The sequence below is a fragment of the Pelodiscus sinensis genome, chromosome 1 (genome assembly GCF_052426305.1).
Source record: "Pelodiscus sinensis isolate ZL-2025 chromosome 1, ASM5242630v1, whole genome shotgun sequence".
NCBI classification, from domain to species: Eukaryota; Metazoa; Chordata; order Testudines; family Trionychidae; genus Pelodiscus; species Pelodiscus sinensis.
The window spans coordinates 195,458,259-195,479,651 of NC_143052.1; the positions used below are offsets into that span (position 1 = coordinate 195,458,259).

The window sequence follows — 21,393 nt, forward strand, 5'->3', positions numbered from 1 at the left end:
ACCACAATCTGGAAACAGCCTGTCCCTTAGATCAGTACTGTGGGATGAGACTTTTTCATTAACAGTTTTGAGAAGCATGTCAAAACTCTATGGTTCTACTCCCACTGAAGTGAATGTAAATCTTGCCTTTAATTTCCCTGCATACAAGATCAGACCTTAAAAATTCCACCTCTCTATGTGTGTCTGTCTGTTGTTGCTTCTACTTTTCCTACAGAGAATTCACTTTCACTCCAGCTTCAGGACAACTCTCCAAGAATGAAAATGAACCTAGTCTTAAACTGAATGGTGAAGTCCATAACCCAATGATGACAAAGAGTGTAACCAAAACACTTGCTTTCCAGGTAATAATTCTTCATTTCTTGCTTTTGACAGGTGCATAAATCTCAAGGCAGGCAACATGCTTATACGAATACATTTTTAATATCACCCTTTAGTTTCATCACAATATTTTCTATAGAGAAATTGCTTTTACATTTCTTAATGATTTGTCTGCCAGAAAAAATAGCCAGACAAATAAAAAATGCATAGTTTTCAAATGTCATCTTTCTTTATGGGCAAGGAGTAAAGCAGATCTCATAAGCCTAAGCATAGCTTGTGTCCAACTACAGAGATACAGCCTGGGATGCAACGTGAAGATGTTACTAACAGTAGCTGTTGGGCCTATTTCTTTTCTCATACCAGTCTGATGTCAGTGTTACACCACTGATTTCAACACCAGTGCAACTGAGGCTATGTCTACACTACAAGGTTTTTGCCCCAAAACAAACATTTTTCGCAAAAACCGGTGGAGCATCCACACCTCAAGCGCGTTTTTGCACACACAAAAAATTGCAGTAAATCAACAGAACAGAGGGCTTTTGCTGGTAGAGTTATTCCTCTCCCCATGAGGAATAACTCCTTTTTGTGCAATAGCTCTTGCACAAAAAGGCATGTGCATGGGGTTTCTTATGCAAAAAGAGCCTATCTCAGCTTCCCACTTGGGCTGTCCCCTTGCAAACAACACCACACACTGGGTTTCTTTGGGTGCATAGGCTCTGATGTTTATGTGACCTGAGTGCATTTCTGTGCATTGCACCATTAGTACATTCTATCAGTAGCTCCTTTCTTGTGACCTGTTGGAGGCCTGGAATTTGCAAGAACCCTGCACATTAGAAACAAAGGTTCTCTAAAATGTGAATCCTCAAAAGAATGTAGCTAGTAGCCAGACTGTAGAGGATATCCAGCTCAAAACCAGACCTCAGAATGTTCCTTTCAGCACCCTGAAAATAAGATGTCTTACATAGGTACAATACCATCTTGACACGACTGCTTTTGTGCTCCTCCTCCCTTCTCCCATCCACCTCAGCTCTGTGTTGAAGTCATAATTTGACCTGCAGGATGTTGCTTGCAGAGGTTCACATGTTCACTTTGAGTGGCCCTATGGAAGTTGCCACACTCAAGTTCCCTCAAAACAGAAAAGCAAGACTGCAAAACCCTGACTCAGTGTTCCCGCTGCAGTTTATTAATAGTTCTTTCTAAGGGTGTGTGTATCAAGCAAATGGAGATGTGACTGTAGCATGGGTACACACACCTATGCTAGTTTTAATCTTGCTAGCGTGGGCAATAATCATTATATAGCCATATTGGCATAGATTTCAGCTCAGACTACAAGCCCACCGGGGACCCTGAGTACATACTGACACATCTTCACTGCTATTGTCACCTGGTGCTAGCTAGATTAAAGCTTACATGGGTATGTTTTGTTGAGCTACAACCACTCTTCCACTTGTGGTGTGTGTGACGGAATTTTTGCGGGTGCGAGCTCCTCGCTCCCTCCCCTTCAACTCCCGAGCAGGGCTGGGGAGGGGCGGGGCCCTGCGAACCCACCGTCTGGGCTTGTCTCTCCGACCCCTACCTGGGGTCCTAGGGTTGACGTCCGGGTGAGGGGGCGATCACCCCTCTGCCCCTAATGGCTGAGGGGGGTCGGCGGCCCCTCCGTCGGACCCCTCCTCCTCCTCTGACTTGAGGAAGGGGGTCGCAGTGTCGTCGCGGGGCCTGACCTTGGACCAATGTCCTCCTGCGGTCTTGGCCATGTGGGTTTAAGGTTTCAGGGGAATTGCTTGTAGGTAGCGAGGAGGGGTAAGGGGAGTGGGGGACCCGGGCCCTCCCTCACCTCTGGGTCCCAGCCCGAGGCCCTAAGTGGAGTTTGGCGACCAGCTGTTGCCCTCCATGGCGGACGGGGCTGCTGCCCTCAACTCGTCCGCCCACGGGCGCCAAAAGGGCCCCGCCTCGGGCTCCTTCCACTCCCCGCTGACTTGCCCCAGCGGTGGAGCAAGGTTGGGGTCACTCGCCACGCCGAAGTCATCGGGCGCGTCCCAAGGCAAGCCGCCAACTGCCGAGTCCGTCTCTCCTCGTTGCCCAGGGGGCCGTGGGCTTGGTGTTCCTGGACACCAGAACGCCTGCCGCCGCACTTCCCTCCTTCCTTTTGGGTCGTCCCTGGCCTTTGTGGTCGCTGGGGGATGACGTCTGTGCGGGGAGCCCCGCCCCCGTGGCGTCCCTGCCCCCGCGCCTGCACCAGCGTGCTCCTGTGCCCCGCGTTGGAGCGTAAGCCGGGGCAGCAGACCCAGCCGCTTCCCCGCCGCCTGCGCTCTGCCCCGCCTCCCGCTCCCAGTCCCTGCCGGCAATGCCGGGTGCCCGAACCCCGGTGCTGCCGCGCTGGTGAGCTTGCCGCCCACGGTGGCCACTTTTCCGGCCGAGGGGGGGGGTTCTCTTCCGGCCGCCAGTGCGGACCCTGCTGGGTCCGTCTCAGTGTAGCTTCACCCTCAGACTCAAAAACAAAACAAAACAAAACAAAAAACCCTGTAATTTCAGAGAGAGAATAAGATGCACAGTGTACAGTGGAAAATTTGAATGCAAGACCTGTTCTTTTTCTAAGGATTCCAGTTCTCCTCATCCAGCTTGCCTGGTCTATGCTCAGATTTTAACATATGTTAGTCAAAACACCTGTTTTCTACCATAAATGTGGTTTTAACACCTAATCAGAGCCATAGTACTCTTTCCACTGATTGCTGTGGACAGCGAGGCCTTATATTTCTGTGTGTCTAAGTACCTCATTTGTAAAGTGGGAATAATACTTCCTTTCTCCCACCCTTTGTCTGTCTAGTTTATTCAAATGCCTTTCAGGAAAAGGACTGTCCTTTAATATGTGTGTACAACCTATTGCACAGTAGAACCCAGATCTCAGTTGCAGGTTCTAGATGCCATTGCAATAAAATGAATAAAAAATTCTAAATGTAAATGGTTCACTTCATCTAGCTTTCTCAGACTGTTGCTCTCAGAAGAAGCCTGTTGGTGATACGCCATGGGGAAAGAGTGGATCAGGTTTTTGGGAAGTCCTGGATCCAGCAATGTGTAACTGCAGATGGTAAGTAAAAGCATGGGAGGATTGGCCCTTGGCATACCAGACTGAAAAGAAAATATTGTACCATGATAGTACTGATGTGTAAAGTCTAAATTACTACTTGTAGATGTCTATAAACCAGACAAACTTTAGTGCTGAAGAAAGCAGCTATTTAGAAATGCCCTTCCTACAAGTTTAGTAGTGTCATATAAAGTTTTATTGTAGAACCTTATGGTTTGTCTATGCTGACAAGTTACTGCACTGTAACTTTTGTGCTCAAGGTGTGAAAAACCCCCACACTGACTGCAGCAAGTTATAGCACTGGAAGCGCCAGTGTAATCAGGTTTTCAGTACTACGAGCTGAACCCCCTGTTCTGTTAGTGCTTTCCCAGTACCATAAGTAAATCACTTACATGAGAAGAAGCTCTCTCAAAACTAGTGTCATGATCACACTGCTTAAAGCTCTGCTAGTGCAGCACTTTAAACTTAGAAGTGTAGACAAAGCCTTAGAGTTATGAACAGCAGAGTTATGAATTGACTTGTCAATCACACGGATCATTTGGAGCAGCAGAGACAAAAAGAGGCAAATATAGTACAGTACTCTATTGAATATAAACTACTAAAAATAAAGATAAAGTTTTTAAAAAAAGGTTTGACAAGTTAAAGAAACTTTCTGTGCTTAGTTCATTTAAATTAAGATGGTTAAAAGCAGCCTTATTCTTCTGCACAGAAAATGTCAAAGCTGTATTAAGTCAATGTTCAGTTGTAAACTTTGGAAAGAACAACTACAGTGTTTTGCTCAGTTATGAACATCTCAGAGTTATTAAAAACTTCCATTTGCAAAGTGTTTGTAACTCTGAGGTTCTAATGTATTCGAGATTTATGATGTCACTATATTTCCTAAGTAGTCATAATACAGCTGAGTGAAACTTTACATTTTTGTCTCAAGATGATATGCCAAACGTGAATTTTTCATCAGCATTTTTAGGAATTTACAGATTTGATTAATGCCCAAATTTCCCTATTTTGTGCTGGTTGACATAGTTTTTCAAATTTACATTGTTGATCAAAATCATGATACTTTGCTAATCAAACCCAGTCACAAATAACTGGAGCAAAAGCAAAGAGATTTTGTGGAGAAATGAGAAGATGTGAACACTGACTTAGATGCCAAGTCATGTTTGAATGGTGTTTGGCCTTGAAAACATGATTTCAACATGAAACAACTATATATTTGGGGGCAAGGGTGGGAGAGGAATTGTGTTTTGCTTGTGATCTCCCGGATTCTGTTGGAATCAGACGAGATGTCTGATTTCAGACCTTGAATTTTGTACATTATTTCCTTTTCTTTTTGCTAATGAAAACATTGCTTTTTTTTATAACTTTGGCAATGGTTAAAAAAAAAAGTTTCCACGGCTCTGAAGGGAATATAAGTCTCTGGGGAGTTTTAAGAGCAGGTGTCAGCCATATATTTTCTCTGGTGCTCTGATATTCTGAAATTCAGAGCTGTGTCATTCTGTCAGAAAGTTTTCTCCCTTATCGTCTTTCCCAGAACCAATTGAGACTGGGCCATAGTGCATCAACAATTTCCTTGGTTTGCTTTGTTGAATGCAAAGTGCAGTATCCCTAAAGTGGAATCACTCACTTTTTTCACCAACAGAGACACTAACAGTCCGATTTTCAGAAATGGCAGCCTAAAATGCAGAATTTTTAGTGTGTGCATGAATATCAAAAATGTGTACATATGTATTGCTCGTGCCTTTATATATGGAGATGAAGGGTTCTGTTTTGTTTTAGGAAAATATCACAGAGCAGATCTGAACTTCCCTGTCAGCCTGCCAAAACGAAAAGATGGCATCAAACCTTTTGAATGTGATCCTCCTTTATCATGCTGTGGTATTTTCCAGTCTAGACTTGTAGGTAAGTTAGGTATTACTGTGACTTTACCATAGGAATGCTTCTGGGCAGTGTAAATGGGAAGAGTTCCTTTATGGATAGCAGGAACCGGAGCTTGCACTTTCATGTGGGAGCTATGCAACAGGGGGAGGAGCAGGGCCAGCTACTCATGTAGTGCAAGAGCCAGCCTGCCACCTTATGGCCGCAAAGGGTCAGAGCAGTATGCCACAACATTTGGCTTCTAGTCTGAATCCAGAGCGGTGAACTGTAGCATTTCTGCTGGCTGGCTAAAAGGGAGGCAGGACATACAGTTTATTCATCTGTAGGTTGTGTGAGAGCTGTCCATTGTGAGCAATTGATAATTGGGCTGTACTGGTTAGTTAGAATGAATACACCTATCACAGGATGTGTTTAAGTTCCTAGTTTTGATAAGCATCGTTCTCAGAAATTGGGTTGTGGTGCAGACACTTGTCTTTCTCTGTCTACCATAAATGCACCGGAGTGCCATTTACAAATTTAGAATTTACTTTCTGTGGCTGTATTTCTAATATTTACTTAACATTTCCTCTTCCAACAAATATTCCTGCTAGTGGACTTGTTCACCAGAATATTTGTAGAAAGTGAATTAATGAGGGGCATGAGTGCATTCAAGGTCAGTTTATTGTAAAGTTCAAGCTAATATCTGTGGGAAATATTTGGTAGTTGTACTAATGATTGTAAAGAGTAGCTCTCGTGTATTGCAGGAGAAGCTCTGCTGGAGAAAGAAGAGTTAGTTAGCTATGTATACAGTTCCCCAGCACTCCGCTGCATACAGACAGCTCAACACCTGCTAGAAGGTAGGTTAGCAAAATGATTGTTTCTTTGCCCCATTGGCAGGCCTGTCGCTGGGGGCCGGGAGCAAAAGAGGCAGTTGCCCTGGCGCCTGACGATTCAAAGAGGACTGGAGCACCTAGCCACTGTTGCTGCTACTGTGGCAATGGTGACAGCAGCCAGAGCCCCGGATCCTTTAAACTGTCACCATCACAGCATGCTCCAGGAGGCTTTGAGGATTCGGGGGGTGCACCCTGTGTTCCAGGTGGAGTGGAGGGCTGTCTGCCTCGGCCCCACCCCTTCTGCCTGAGGCCCCACCCCTTCCAGGAGCATGGAGCGGTCACTCCCACCTTGACCAGGGTCCCATGGAGGCTGTCGGCACCCCTATATACTGGACATTTCTGAGTCAATCCTTTTCAAAGCCAATGACAGAAATGAAGCTAAAATGCTGCATGGCATTTTGAATATTTACTTCTGCCTTTAATCAGTGCTGACAGATATTTCTATCTAGGAGCAAGGACTAGGTGACACTGTGAAGAAGAAATAAAGTTTCCCCACTATAACAGTAAAATAATATTCAATTGAATCATGTTCAATAAAGTTGAAATGGAATCTAATGTTGTATAAGACAAAGGCATTAGATGCAGTAGAATTTAACTTATTGGCTAGACTCAAATTGTTATCTCTCCCATAAATGATTTTGGTCCAGAAATCAAGTGTTTCCATTACACTGAGGGACAGCTATCTGGGGAAAGAAACCTGGGACTTTCTCCTGGAAGGCTGCCTTTGTTAACAAGAGGGTTTGTTTAAAAAAAAAACAACCCTACAGTCAACAAAACTAGTTTAAAAAATGAAGAATTCTGCATGATAGATCACCAAAAAAATTCTTTTAAATTAAAAAAGTATTAATGATAGGACTCTGGGTTTCCAGAACTGGGAAGGGATACTAATTTTCTGCTGGGAATTCATATGTCAGTATGGCCTTTTAAGAATATAGAGGAAAACTCAGGCTGCCTCTCTTTAAAGAGAGATTTTTCTTTAGCACTATGTTCATGGGTTTGGATTTACTCATCAGGTTAGGCCCAGTGAGCTACATGGTATATAAAAACAGCTTAAAACAATTTTCTTCTTGATACTTACTTACTCTGTAACACCTCTGAAGAGTAAGTCCATGTCTTCATTTTGTTCTGGACCCCACAGAACACAGTGGTATCACTCCACAAATAATCGTTCGAGAATTTATACCAACAGTCGCTCTGGCAAGAATATAATATACTTTCTTCTGCTCTTCACCCCTTCCAGACTGCTAGCTTCGGAAGTTTACAAAGTATTGTTTATGCACGTAGAGGAGCATGTTTAAAAGGACTGAGATTTGATGGAGTCAACATTATTTGTGCTTCATGGTCTTTGCTGTACATTATATTTTTATTTTGTTAATAAAATTATTACCAGTAAGAAGGTGCCATGTACAGTCAAAGTTTAAAGCTCTGAGTGCACTTTCCCTTTTTAAAAATCTTTTATTTATTGCAGGGCTTAAATTAGAGCGAAAGATTAAAATCAGGGTAGAACCTGGACTCTTTGAATGGACCAAGTGGGAGGCCTGCAAAATAATTCCCTCCTTTATGGCACTGACAGAACTGACAGAGACTACTCACAGTATAGATACCAGTTACAGGTAAACGCTGCACGTGCTTTATGTTAATGTGTATTTCTAATACCTCTCCTGGTTTTGGCAGTTCTTAAATCCCACAAGAGAGTGTTGCAAAAATGAATGATTCAGGATTTAGGTCACTGACTTCAACAGAAAGAGTAAGGGCTAAAAAAGAGCCTATATATTCGATCCCAAATTAGGATGTGCAGATATAGTTATTTCTTTCACTACATAATTCACCGGTAAGGTGACACACTAACAGGCAAATAGTTCTTATGTGTATATGGATGGGTGAGTGCATGCATAGGTCTGAATCCTGCTCCTATTAAAGTGAATAGCATCAACGTTAACTTTGCAAGATCAGGCCTATGACTGATTATCTAGACTCACATGATGGGCATCCATATTTTTCTTTCAATTTTTAACTAAAACCTACATGAGCCATGTATTGTTACGTGTAAAAATAAATTCCTCTCTCCTGTCACATTTCCACCAAGAAAGAATTGTATTGTATTTTGGTGGAAGGAGGTCAAGTCCTTTCCTTGATGCACAGCTCAAAATGATTGAGGACTTCAGAATTTGTGCCACTGTGGGCTGTGTCAGAGTGGAGACAGAGTAAAGAATGAAGATGGGATTCTGATGTTGCCTGATCTCCTAAGCTGTCATGATTTGCACAGTTCCACATGTGACTCTCAATACTAAGAAAAATGGCAAGTATAAGGCAGCCAGTGCCCCTTTTCAACACACACTGGAGCAGGGAGCTGTAAGAACCGGGACAGCCCAAAGATGTTGGGAGAAGAGAGATGAACAGAAAGCAAGGTGTCTGTCATTTTATAGTCATAGTTTGCCAGGATGCTAATGTTCTATTAAAATAAATGTCTGCATTAAATTCTGTGGAAATTTTTGTTTTGCTCAAAAATAATCACTGCACTCGGTGAAGTCTCCTTTTCTGGTCCCTGTCTTCTGCAATATAGTTCTGTGGTTTGGTGCAGTTTGTAAATGTTTGTAAACCACAGCAGAACAGGAAATGAAGACAGACATTGGATCTATTCTAGCATGTTACCTTGCTCATGGCGCCATGCTGCATTGCATCTGCAGTGCATGGTCAAATCCAGAAAATCATTTGGTTAATAAAGGTCCATAACTCTGGGGTTTCTCGGGCATGGACAAGTAAAAAAAAAAGTGTTGCACCTTTATTGTATCTATCAACAAAGAGCAAAATCCTTAGTTTCAGAATGAGTGAATAGGCCAACCTTTTCACTTTCCTGGGTCCAAATGTATTCACTGCAAAGTTACTATTTGCCATAGTTTCTTCCTTTCCAAACAAAATATAAGATTCTGCAGTGACAAGCTATGATTGAAGATGAGTAAGGCATTTGATGAGTGGAAGGGGAAACTGTAAAGTGTTGCAACACTGCTGCCAATCAGCTACTGAATTATCTAAACAAACTATATATATATATATATATATATACACATTGTTGTATATCAATAAAAACAGTACAGCTTCCTGCCTCAGACGTTTCATGTATGGCTGGATAATAATATGAGAGATCTCCATATTTCTAAAACAAAATTGGCTCTATTAAAAAAACTGTTTTTTTTTTTAGAAAAGCTGCAACTACAGCTACCATTCTAGCCATGTGCACCTAGACTGACTTCCTGGTGCTTTGTCTAAACCCTTCCTTGCTGAAACTTCTGCTCCTTCCTCTCTACCACCCTATCACACTTGGTCTTTCTTGTCTGTTTAGACTGCAAGCTAGTTGGGGCAAGGACTGCTTCCGCATATATTCAATATACCGTACATACAATATGGAGCTCAGATCTCACTTGGGGCCTCTTGGCACTATTGTAACACACAAAATGCTCTAGTACAGGCAGTCCCCGGGTTACACGGATCCGACTTACATCGGATCCGTACTTACAAATGGGGCTTTTATTGCCCCGGAGAATGCGGGCGGCGGGACCGCCCAGACGCGCCGCGGTCCCGCCGCCTGCGTCCTCCGGGGCGAGAAAATCTGCTCCGCGTCTCCCTAGTCTGCTGGGGGGGGGGCGCAGCTAGTGCGCCCCCTCCCCCAGCAGACCAGGCTTTTCTCGCGGATGCCTGGGGCAGAGCAGCTGGGGTGCTGCCGGTTGGTCCCACAGCGCCGCTCCTCAGCACTACTGGACCAACCCGGCAGCACCCCAGCTGCTCTGCCCCGGGCTTCCTGGAATCAGCCGCTGATCAGTTTCAGCAGCAGCTGACTTGGGACACCTGGGGTAGAGCAGCTGGGGTGCTGCCGGGTTGGTCCCCGCAGCGGCGAGGTGCGGCACTGCGGGGACCTACCCGGAAGCGCCCCAGCTGCTCTGTCCCAGGCGTCCAGATTCAGCTGCTGTTGAAACTGATCAGCGGCTGATTCCAGGAAGCCCGGGGCAGAGCAACTCTGCCTCGGGCTTCCTGTAGTCAGCCGCTGGGTCAGTTTCAGCAGCGGCTGAATCTGGACGCCAGTTCCGACTTACGTACAAATTCAACTTAAGAACAAACCTACAGTCCCTGTCTTGTATGTAACCCGGGAACTGTCTGTACTAATGATCACACACTGTGACATCTGCACTCCTCACAAGTTTTTAGTTACTATTTATTCCCTGCTTTCTGAATTAGTGCTTAGATACTATGTTGAATGGGTGCCTGTAAACTCAGAGGCTAAGTCTACACTACCAGTTCTCAGCAAAAAATATGCAAATGGAGGGACTCAATATGCAATTATGAGGGACAATCTCATTTGCATATTTTCTGCCAATCTGTTTTGCGCTGGGGTTTCTGTGCAAAAACCCCAGGGCAAAAATGGTCCCTCATTTGCACATTTTTTGCTGAGAACACTCATAGTATAGACATAGCCAGAGTAGATACACTTAACCCTCTACCAATTTGCTGAATCTCTGATTCAGTGATAACCCCATGGTGTAAAAGTTCTGATGACAGTCTGAAATTAATTTACACAATAAGACTTTTGTACTTCATGGTAGGTATGGTACAATAGCCCTAGAACACATCAATGTATTTCATACCTCTTCACTGCTTATTCTGCACACTGGTGCTAAATGGCTGAGATAAGATTATCAGATTCTGAGTATATATGTGGTTGAAAGAAGTTGACTGCTATAGTTTCCTGGAATACAGTCATTGCATGTGACAGAGAAACATGTAGCAGTGCAGTTCTCCAGCTAACAGGAGAGGTGACTTTATAGGAAGAAATAGTAAAGTTAGAAAAAGTTTCCTTTGTCCTTTTATTCCACACTTCATGGCAGAACCATAAATCATGGCAGACCCCAAACTGCAGCTGTTCAGTGGAGACATGCTGATTTACAGCAGCTGAAGATCTGGGCCTTAATTTGTAAACACTGTCTTTTTCATGCAGGAGCCATCCATAAGTTAAAGAAACTATAAGGTCAGATTTTAGAGGTAAAACTGCCCCAAATCCTAAAGCTGGCTCAGTATTATTAAATATTCTCACTGGTCTTTATCAAAATGAATTTTCCGTACAAAGCAATCAAGAATTTTGTTTGATTGTTTAATTTATTTTGTCAGAGCAGGCTCAGGTGGGGATTTTTAAAGGGACACTAAAGGCAAGGGGCCAAATCCTAGAATCAGTCCTAATAGTGTCAGAAGGAGTTCTATTTAGATAAGAACTGAGTAAGGACTTCAGGATTTGGCTCAGTTTTTAAACCTAAAATCAGCCTACCTGGACAATGGGGTTTTTTATATATATATTCTTATGTGGCAGAGACTACTTTTGGATTTATTTTTCAAACGCAGGTATTTCTGGAGTATATTTCTTATAAACTGCACAATCCGTTATGAAGTTTACTACGGGACAGTTTCTCTTACCCTTATTTGCCTTGGGTAGTTTCTGATTCTGGGAGTTCTTCTATTGGATTCAGTGAGACTACTTCCAGAGAGAGCTATGGTTTGGTGTGAGTTGAAGTGCCCTGCTTCAGATAAGTGCAGTCGCTCTGGTAAAGATCGAGTATAGGTACCAGTTTGTTTACTGAGCTTTGATAATATTGACAATGTCTCAATATACAAAAAGTGTGACCTACATGAGTGAGTCCTCTGTGTTTTTTATTAACAGATGTACTCTCCCAATTTCCTCCCTGGTGCCATTGGAAAGTTATGAAGCGTATGTAAGCAGATGCTCTGCAGTTATAAACCAGATTGTCAGTGACTGTACAAGCAACGGTAAGTATTTCACAGTCTAGTGTTCAGTGCCTCATGATTTCAATGACAGGACCAAAACCAGCTCTGTCATATGAAATATATTTAGTGCAGGTGCTTGGTATTGCCCTATCTTCAAGGTAGATTGTTAAACATTGTGAGATTATATATAAATATATGGACAAGATTAAACATAAGGCAGTAAAATACTCCATTGCTAAATCATTTGGATGTGACTTGACAATCTAAGGAAGCTTCTTTTCTTCTCTTTTCCTTTTTTTCTTTTTGGAAGCTTCATCCTCCTTCTCCCTCCAGTAAATGCTTTCTCTCATTACCTGAATTGAATATAACATACCAAGCAGGATATTTACACTTGCCCAGTCTATAAGTCACACATCTCGGCAAAGATGAACAATGCAAAACTAACCAAGAAGAATAACCAATACCCATTGAATTGTAAAGTTACAGTGCTCTTTCTTCTTTCCTTGAATTATTTTGGTATATCAGGTATCATCCTTATAGTGGGTCATGGCTCATCTCTGGACTCCTTCACTCGACCTGTACTAGGGCTCCCAGCCAGAGACAGCAATGATTTTGCCACATTGGTTAGAAAGGTAAGAAGCTTTTCCAACAGAAAGCTGTTGCTCACCATTTTCTCCTTGGTATATTTTCAGTATACCAAGCAATGGGCTGTCTGTTTTTTCAGCTGCTCACTTAGAAGAGTTACTCTGTGACTCCATAGGGAGCTTGATTCCGTAGTTCTCATGCACAACTGGTCATCAAGGGATGTGAGTTTTACCAGTGAACTGACATGTGACCTTGGGCACATCATAACCTTTCTGGTGAAGAATTTCGAAGACACTATCGCACCCAATTCCCACTGGAAGTTACTGGAAGGTGCACACCTAACTACCAGGTGTGCCTTTGAAAATCTCCCCTTCTGTGGCTTAATTTGTCTATCACTAAAATGGGTAACTGTGTCCCCTGCCTATTATCTCCCAGGTGTTGTGTGGTCCACCTCAGGAAAGCACAGCTCCATTACAAAACTCTATCTGTAAAGCAGTACAGACGCTGCCATGTACACTGTGTCTCAGAGGGAGCCCAAATCATATTTGCTCAGTTTATGAATAAAAAGGCTGTGCTGCCAACATAAGCTCATTCTTGGATCTGATGACCAAACTGGGTGCTTGCTGGTTTGCACATGATCATCAGTAACAACGATTCTGTAAGCCCAATTTTCCCTTCTGTTAATACTTGTTGCACTGGTGTTACAGAGGGGAGAATTTGATCGGCAGTGTGTTTACTGCTGGAAATGATACATGAGATAGAAAGAATATAACGTGGTTATCAAACCTTTGGGACAGTTTGTGGAGCTGACACAAGCTCCATTAGTATCCAAGGGTATGTCTACACTACCCCACTAGTTCGAACTAGTGGGGTAATGTATGCATACCGCACTTGCTAATGAAGCCCGGGATTTGAATTTCCCGGGCTTCATTAGCATAAGCGGGGAGCCGCCATTTTTAAATCCCCGCTGCTTCGAACCCCGTGTAGCGCGGCTACACGGGGCTCGAACTAGGTAGTTCGGACTAGGGTCCTATTCCGAACTACCGTTACTCCTCGTGAAAGGAGGCACCCTAGTCCGAACTACCTAGTTCGAGCCCCGTGTAGCCGCGCTACACGGGGTTCGAAGCAGCGGGGATTTAAAAATGGCGGCTCCCCGCTTATGCTAATGAAGCCCGGGAAATTCAAATCCCGGGCTTCATTAGCAAGTGCGGTATGCATACATTACCCCGCTAGTTCGAACTAGCGGGGTAGTGTAGACATACCCCAACAGATTGGCCTCCCTTGTGCTGTTGGTTCATGTTAGGTCAAGTGAGAGATTATATTAACCTATTTTCCTAAAATGTTCTTAAGGTACACCCCCCTGTCCCAAAATGAAAACTGTTTAATTACACTGTGCTTTCAATGGTGTGTCTTCCCCATTTCCAGTGCTATCAGGAAAGTTCTAATACAAAGTCCTGTTGCAATCTCTGTTTTTTTCCCCAGATACCTTCACTGGGCATGTGTTTCTGTGAAGAGCTTAAAGAGGAGAATAGATGGCAGATGATTAACCCACCAGTTAAGACATTAACCCATGGTTCAAATGCATCATTTAATTGGAGAAATGGCATACTGGACAGTTAGTCTTTTTTATATATTTCAAAAAAGAAGAGAAGATGTGATTTCTCCTGACATCAGAGGCCAGTGGTCTATCCAAAATACTTAGAACTTGGGGGAATTTTCCTCCACTATTTGTATGAATTGTCAAAGCACAGAGAGCACTTTTGAAGGTTTTATGCCTTAGTTCTGTTTTTGTTACAGTGATTCAGAAGAAAGAACCTATTAACTGACATAAAAGTGAACATTACTTTATCCAGTGCTGAAGAATGAACTTTTAAAACTCATTATTTAGACTAACATCTGTAATGTTTGACATGTGTAACTGACTGTAAGCCTTGTTGCTTAATGCAGTCATGCAACCATATGGTTATATCTTCAAGAACAAAATACAATCAATAAAGAATTAGACATTTTGTTTCAGACAAATGGACAATTTTGCTTTCTGATTGATTGCTTCTAGTTTATCTAGAGTATGAGTGGACATGGTGCATAATACAGACTATTTATTTTCTTCCTAGAACAAAATTTCAGACTAAACTTTTTTTGCTCCAAAAAAATCCCTAGATGTAGGTCAACTAAAACATTTCATTATTTAGTTGAATTCAGTAAATAGTTTTGGTTGGAAAAAAAAAAGAAAAGCAATTTTTTCCCCCAAAAAAACCCTATCTTGTCTTGACGTTTTTGAAACAAGACATTTAATTTTTTAAATTTGAAATTTAAAAAAAATTGCATCAACTTTATCTTTAAAAAATCTAAAACGATCAAAAAATTGAAAATCAAATAAAACGGTTGGGTTGATCCAAAACATTTTTCCCAATGGTTCACCCACTAAACCAAAAACCACCCAGGTTTCTTCCTTACCTGTTTCTTCCTTACATCTCGCAGACCCTTAAAATTGTCTCTGTTGACTTCCTGGATAGGCTGCAAAGGGGAGGCTTCTGGGGAAACGGGCGTGCAGAAAATTCAGAGATAATTTCAAAGATAGGTGCCAAACAGCCTGCTAAAATTAGATAGTAACATTCAGAGTGGTCATTAGAAGAACAGAAAAACATTTCTGTGTATTTATTTAGGGTTGATTTTCACTGTGATATTTATTTAGGGCTGATTTTCACTGTGGTAAGTGCTCGGAACATGGGTGGCTTAGTGTCAACCTCTGGATGGTTCAGTTTGATTTTCTGACAAAACATGTAGATGGTATCATGAGCTTTTGTGGGCACTGCCCACTTCTTCAGATGACCAGAGTTTTGAGTTTAGGATGTGCAGACTCAAAATACATAGGGGAGAAGGGTGGAGGGGGAGAAAAAAAAGAAGGGGATGGGAAACAAGGAGCAGAGGGTATGAAAATATCAAAGGGAAAAACAAGTAGGCAGAACTGGTAATCTATAAGCACCTAAAAATTAGATAGTTAAAAGAAGCAGATAAGGATCAAAGGATAGCAATTAGAGAGGAAGTATACTAATGCAAGAATCTACACAGACAAAGAGCTGTTGTCACCTTCATTGAATGTTACGTTGATAATGTTCCAGCCATCCGTTATCTCGATTGCGGAGGTCGTCAATGTGAGAATTGAATTTGTGGATGAATTGTAGTAATTCCAATGCCTCTCTGAGTATTTGGCTTGTAGAATTGGTTTGTGACAAGATGGCCACTTGGAGATCTAATATATCTATAGATATAATTATCTATTGCTATGGTCTGTCTTTTAAAAGATACTGGAAGTTGTTTTTTACCTGTTTTGAAATAATTATGCTTTGGCCTTCTATAACATCTCTCATGCAAGGATCTCAGGGCAGACTACAGATATTGTCGGATAGTTTGGGCTTGTGAATAGGCCTTGCTTTAAAAAACATAGAAATGTTTAAAAGTTTTCCAACTCTAAAAGGTGACTATTTAAAATGGCATCTTCTTACTCACAAAACTGCTCTTGCAGATACACTGGGGCTGCATCTAGACTGGCAAGATTTTGTGCATAGTGGTTACTTTTGCGCAAAATCTTGCCGCCTGTCTACACTGGCTGCGAGTATTTGCACAAGAACACTGACTTTGTACTGTACAAAATCAGTGGTTCTTGCACAAATACTCCGACGCTCCCACTCAGGGATAAGCCCTCTTGCGCAAGTATTCTTGCGCAAGGGGGCCAGTGTAGACAGCCAAGTTAATTTCTTGTGCAATGGTTAAAATGGCCATTGGAGCTTTCTTGCGCAAGAGAGCGTCTACACTGGCACAAATGCTTTTGTGCCAAAGATGTCTTTTGCGCAAAAGCATCCATGCCAGTGTAGACGCTCTCTTGCGCAAATACTTTTAACGGAAAATCTTTTCTGTTAAAAGTATTTGTGCAAAATCATGCCAGTCTAGACGCAGCCTGGGTGACTGTAAAAGTGAAATAAAGGCTATTATATTTTATTCTTATTACTTCTATGCAGCTAATGGAGCTGAGACACTGAGTAGAAATCTATTTCCTGCTTCTCCATCAGTAATATAATTGTCCACTAAATTTCAACCAGTTACACCTGTACAAACTGCTTGATGGGAGTGGGGTGAAGGTCCACAGGTGTCACTGGAACCATAATTTAAAGATAATGGACGAATGCTGGTGTATCTGAAGGACATATCTAACAGAATGTTTATTACAGATGATAGATGATGTGCAAGAAAGCATGAAGATTAGTTTCCAGCTTGTGGTTGATGCTGACAATTTTATAAATAAATGTGTTATCTGAAAGCTGTCATATACTTGATATGGCAATCAATGAGTCATTAGACATGGAATTCCACAGTGTGCCAGTTTCACAAGCATTTCTCAGAGCAGACCTGCACTTTACCTTATTTAATTTACATGAGAATAGAACTTTTTTCTGGGTTTAAACACTTGGTGTTGCTGATTTTAATACAAACTTTGAAGCATCGTGCTAATGCTTGAGAACCACAAAGTGAAATTGTGCAGTCTACTTTTATCCATGTCAAATGAGGTGAAAGTGTTAACAGAATAAATGCTGAACAATTAAATGTCTTCTGATTTTTCCAGTTTAAGGACATGGATAAGCTGCTCCATTCATCAGCCCTCCCTACCCCCACAGAGCCCCTTTGGTTTCATTTGGGCTCTGTGTGGTCACTGGGGTCCACTCACACAGAATAGCTTGTTAGTCCTTAAAATGATAAGAAAACTTGTTGTTGTTTTTTAAACAGCCAACATTTTCAAACTTAAAAATAAGAGTCACTTAACTTTAAAAGTTACTGAGCACCTCCCACAGCACCTCTGAAAATCAAGTGTCTTTTACTTCAGTGCCTAAATATGGACCCAAGTTGGATCCTACATTTGAAGAACTTTGGCAAATGTTATTAATATGACAGTATTCCTGTAAGCCTGATGGCTGGCTCTGCAGTAAGAAGATATTCTCTGGGATTTCACTAGGTAATTAAATTGCTTAACAAAGTGATATAATCCCTGTTGAATGTGATGCGTTTATTACTGAGAGACTAGCTGCTGAATTCTCACAAAACTTTGGACTTTTCTTTAAAAGCTTTAGCTTGAGTATTGTGAGTGGATGGATAAAAGGTAAAAAGCCTTTTCCAGATTCTTCGTTCTTATTAAACTTTCAAAATAAGCTCTAATTTACGTTAATGAGGGATATATACTTTTTATAGGGTTTATTATAATGTAGAAAAAGCATCTGAATATTTTTATATTAAAATTCTGGTTGTTCTTTTTGCTTGAGAAATATTAGGAATGTCAAGACTGTTCTTCTTTATGGGATGTCTGAAAGAACTCATATTGTTACTGCTTTCATTTTTATTAAAGAGATGAGGGTGTTGAATTTTCAATGTGGCTTTTTTTCTCAAAAATGTTAAATAGTCATTGAAATTAAATGTGTTAAAAAAAACCCCAACTCCGTTCATTTTTAACAGGCTATCTAAAAATCCCTTTGAATTTCTCGGGTTTCATTCTGTTGTTTTTTGTGATATCATTATTTCACTAACATCTTTCACAGAGTAGACAGCATGTGAATTTCTAATGTTAAAACAGAAAAAATACAATTTTTTTAAAAAAGCAGTCTATTTCCCCCCCTTTTCTCCCTTTGCAGGTTCCTTTTGAGAAGTCCCATGTAAGAATTTAGTCACATTGGGAGGGAGCTTGTCAATCACTGAATTATTTAGATCCCTTAGGGCCACAGACTCTCTGTTCTTAGTGGGTGTTGAGGAATCCTCAAGCGGGTCATTAGACATGGAATTCTAATGGTCAACCCCCCCCATGGGCCCACTTATCAGCATCCATACAGCCCAATGGCTGGAGTCCAAGTCTCAGTTCCCCTTTACCACGATATATATGGCCCGACTGCCAGAGTCCCAAATAGAGGTCCACTCTATAGGGGTTAATATGGCTCAGCAGTCTGGGTTCAAATACCAGTCCCCTCTATAGGGGTTAATACAGCCCTGAGGCCCAGTCCACAGGTCCAAGGGAAATGATTTCTGCCCAGGAGTGCTGAAGAAAGGGGGTAGGGAGACCCAGGCCCTCCCACTGCCCCGGGTCCCAGCCAAGGGGCCCTGTTGGAGGTGGCTCAGTCAACTGCTTGCTCAGCGACGAATCTCACTGCAACACACTGAGAGCCCACAGGACAGTCCTCCATCCTGGGCTACTTCCTACCATTTCTGGGGTGCTGCTTCGCTCTCGCTGCATCACTCAGGCCCTCACGGACGGCCTCTCTGGCCGTGGCTGCAGTTGAGGCTGCAGAGGCTGCTGCTGTGGTGCTGCTGGTGCTGTTCTGGAGCTCAGGTTCCTTCCCTACTGGCAATCAGCCCTGAGTGAGCTGCGGCAGGGCCTTTTATACTCAGGCTTGCTGAGTGAGCGTGCCCAGCAGGACCGTGGGGGAGGGGCTCTTTCAGCCAACTGGGCCCAGCCCACAGTCTGTTCTACAGTGCGGAGCTGAGACACCCCATCACAGAGGACTTAAAGGGGGTTCTAAGATCTCTAGTAGGTGCTCCTCAAGCCTTACCTGGGCTTGTGATCAGGCCCAGAATGCTTTGCAGAGACTGGGTTCCATGCAGATGATGAGGCCTCATTCCAAATCATCTTTCATTGTCATCCAAATGCTGGGCAGAAAAACACATGCTGAGTGTGTCAACATTTATTTTACTTGCTCTCCTCCTCCACTATTCTTTCTTGGAAAGGGGATTAAAGACAACAGCCGGGGAAGTCCATTGGCATATAGTTTCTGCTATAGTTGTGAGAAGACCTGAAGCCATGTGGAGGCTCCAGCACCTCCATGGGGATAACTCTGGTGGCCTATCCAAGGTCTGCATTGATATCAAGAACTGACGTAACCTGCTGCCAGTTCTGCATGTGTGTGCATGTGCAAAGCCTGTCCTATGCCTCTTCTCCTCCCAGAATAACTAGGTGAAAACTCCGTAAGTGGGATTTTCCTTCACTCTTGGTGAAGAATTCCTGTATAAGAGATGACCTGCCCTTCAGAATACAATAAAGAAAATTAAGGCCCAGATCCTGGAAGCACTTAAACAAATAATTTGAATAAATATGAATTATCTTATTTAAGTGAATGGGACTATTTATATGCATAAGCATTTGCACCATCAGGAAGGAAGTCTGCGTCTTGTTTAGGTTTTATCTAAAATAAGGGAAAAAAAATCACCTTTACATACTTTATTGATTCTACAGAAAAATGTATACCTAAGAGGAAGTAAAGCCATCCTGTTGATTCTTAGGGTGTACTTGTGCTGTAAACCTTTTCACTAAAGCCAAGGAGCCTGAAAAGTTGAGGGCAAAACTAGCTTGTTCCTAAATCTCTTTGATACTAAGAAGATGCCTCTTTCAGCAGTTCTCTTCTATCTTGCCATCTAAGTGCTGCCAAATTGAATGAATAATACACTAAATGGAAAATATATTAAGTATCATCTACTCTCCAGTGACAATACATGCAAACAGGGTTGCAAAAACATCAATCTAAAAACCAGTGAGCCAGATGCATATAAAAATGGGATGTTGTAATCCTATAGATTTAGTTGAGGAAATCATTAATTTATTATCCTCTGTGGTGTTCAGGATTAGGATGTAAATCATCCCTTATGTCACTAAAATAGAAAATGTTTCAGTAGTAACATAGAACAACACAAGAGAATAATTGTGCTATTTGAAAATCTCCAGAGTGGTTTCTGAATAAGGTGGCTGAAAAAATTGCAGTTTCACTCTATAAGGGTACATCTACACAGCAACATTATTTTCAAATAACTGGAATTATTTTGAAATAACTTAGTCTGCATCTATACAGCAGGCGTTTGTTTTGAAATAATGTTGAAATACTCTCAAGTCAGAGTACTTGTTATTCTAACTCCTGTAATTCTCATGTACGAGGAGTAAGGGAAATTGGAGGAAGAGTACTGCATTTCAAAATAAGTGCTGTATAGATGCTCCCTATTTTGAAATAAGCTATTCTGAAATAAGCTATGCAATTGAAGTAGCTCAATTTGCATAGCTTATTTTGAGTTAAGTCCTGCTATGTAGACACACCCTCAGGGTATGTCTACACTACAGCGCTAATTCGAACTAACTTAGTTCGAATTAGTTAATTCGAACTAAGCTAATTCGAACTAATGCATCCAGACTAAAAAAACTAGTTCGAATTAGCGTTTTCCTAATTCGAATTAGCATGTCCACACAGAGTGGACCCTGAACCGGGGTTAAGGATGGCCGGAAGCAGTGCTAGCAGGGCATCAGATGAGAACTTAGAGCATGGAGCTGCTGTCTCAGGCTAGCCGAGGGCTGTGCTTAAAGGGACCCGACCCCCACTCTGGACAGACAGTTCTCAGGGGTGCCCCGCTTGCAAAGCAGTCCTGGCTTGGATTGTCCGGAGTGCCCACACTGGGCACCTCACAGCACTCGGCCATCAGACCAGCTGCACTTGCCGCAGGCTGCCATCTGGGGAGAGGGGACATTTGGGGGGCTGCAGGAGAGCTTCCACCCCCAGAAGCCCGCAGAGCCAGCCCAATCCTCCCCACCAGGGGCTCGTACCCCATTCCTCCCTCACCTCCTTCCACTTACCCCTCCCTAGCCCCCCTTCCTGATGTACAAAATAAAGGACAGTTGTGTTCAAAAATAGAATCTCTCTTTATTGAACAAAACTCGGGGAGACTGGGTAAAGGAGGTGGGAGAGGGGAAGAGAGAGACTGGGAGAGGGGAGGGCAACTACAATGATCAGAGGTTTGGAAGAGGTCCCATATGAAGAGAGGCTAAAGAGACTGGGACTTTTCAGTTAAGAAAAGAGGAGACTGAGGGGGGATAGGATAGAG

General features: G+C 42.4%; 1 protein-coding gene and 1 long non-coding RNA gene across 2 annotated transcripts in view; one reads left to right on the forward strand and one right to left on the reverse strand.

Annotated features, from left to right (window-relative positions):
* UBASH3A (ubiquitin associated and SH3 domain containing A) overlaps positions 1-14,643 on the forward strand; it is a 43,359-nt gene extending 28,716 nt beyond the window's left edge. The window contains exons 7-14 of the mRNA XM_075912231.1: positions 215-341; positions 3,295-3,403; positions 5,177-5,299; positions 6,019-6,111; positions 7,616-7,760; positions 11,849-11,955; positions 12,439-12,545; positions 13,981-14,643. Coding sequence (XP_075768346.1) covers positions 215-341; positions 3,295-3,403; positions 5,177-5,299; positions 6,019-6,111; positions 7,616-7,760; positions 11,849-11,955; positions 12,439-12,545; positions 13,981-14,118 — 949 coding nt within the window. The 3' untranslated portion in view covers positions 14,119-14,643. The remainder of the gene's footprint in view (positions 1-214; positions 342-3,294; positions 3,404-5,176; positions 5,300-6,018; positions 6,112-7,615; positions 7,761-11,848; positions 11,956-12,438; positions 12,546-13,980) is intronic.
* LOC142821346 (uncharacterized) lies at positions 12,133-18,859 on the reverse strand. Its single transcript, XR_012898147.2, has 3 exons — positions 18,737-18,859; positions 14,956-15,094; positions 12,133-12,266 (listed from the first exon to the last, which is right to left on the reverse strand). It is a non-coding gene; the product is annotated as an uncharacterized LOC142821346 (long non-coding RNA).
* Positions 18,860-21,393: the final 2,534 nt, after the last annotated feature.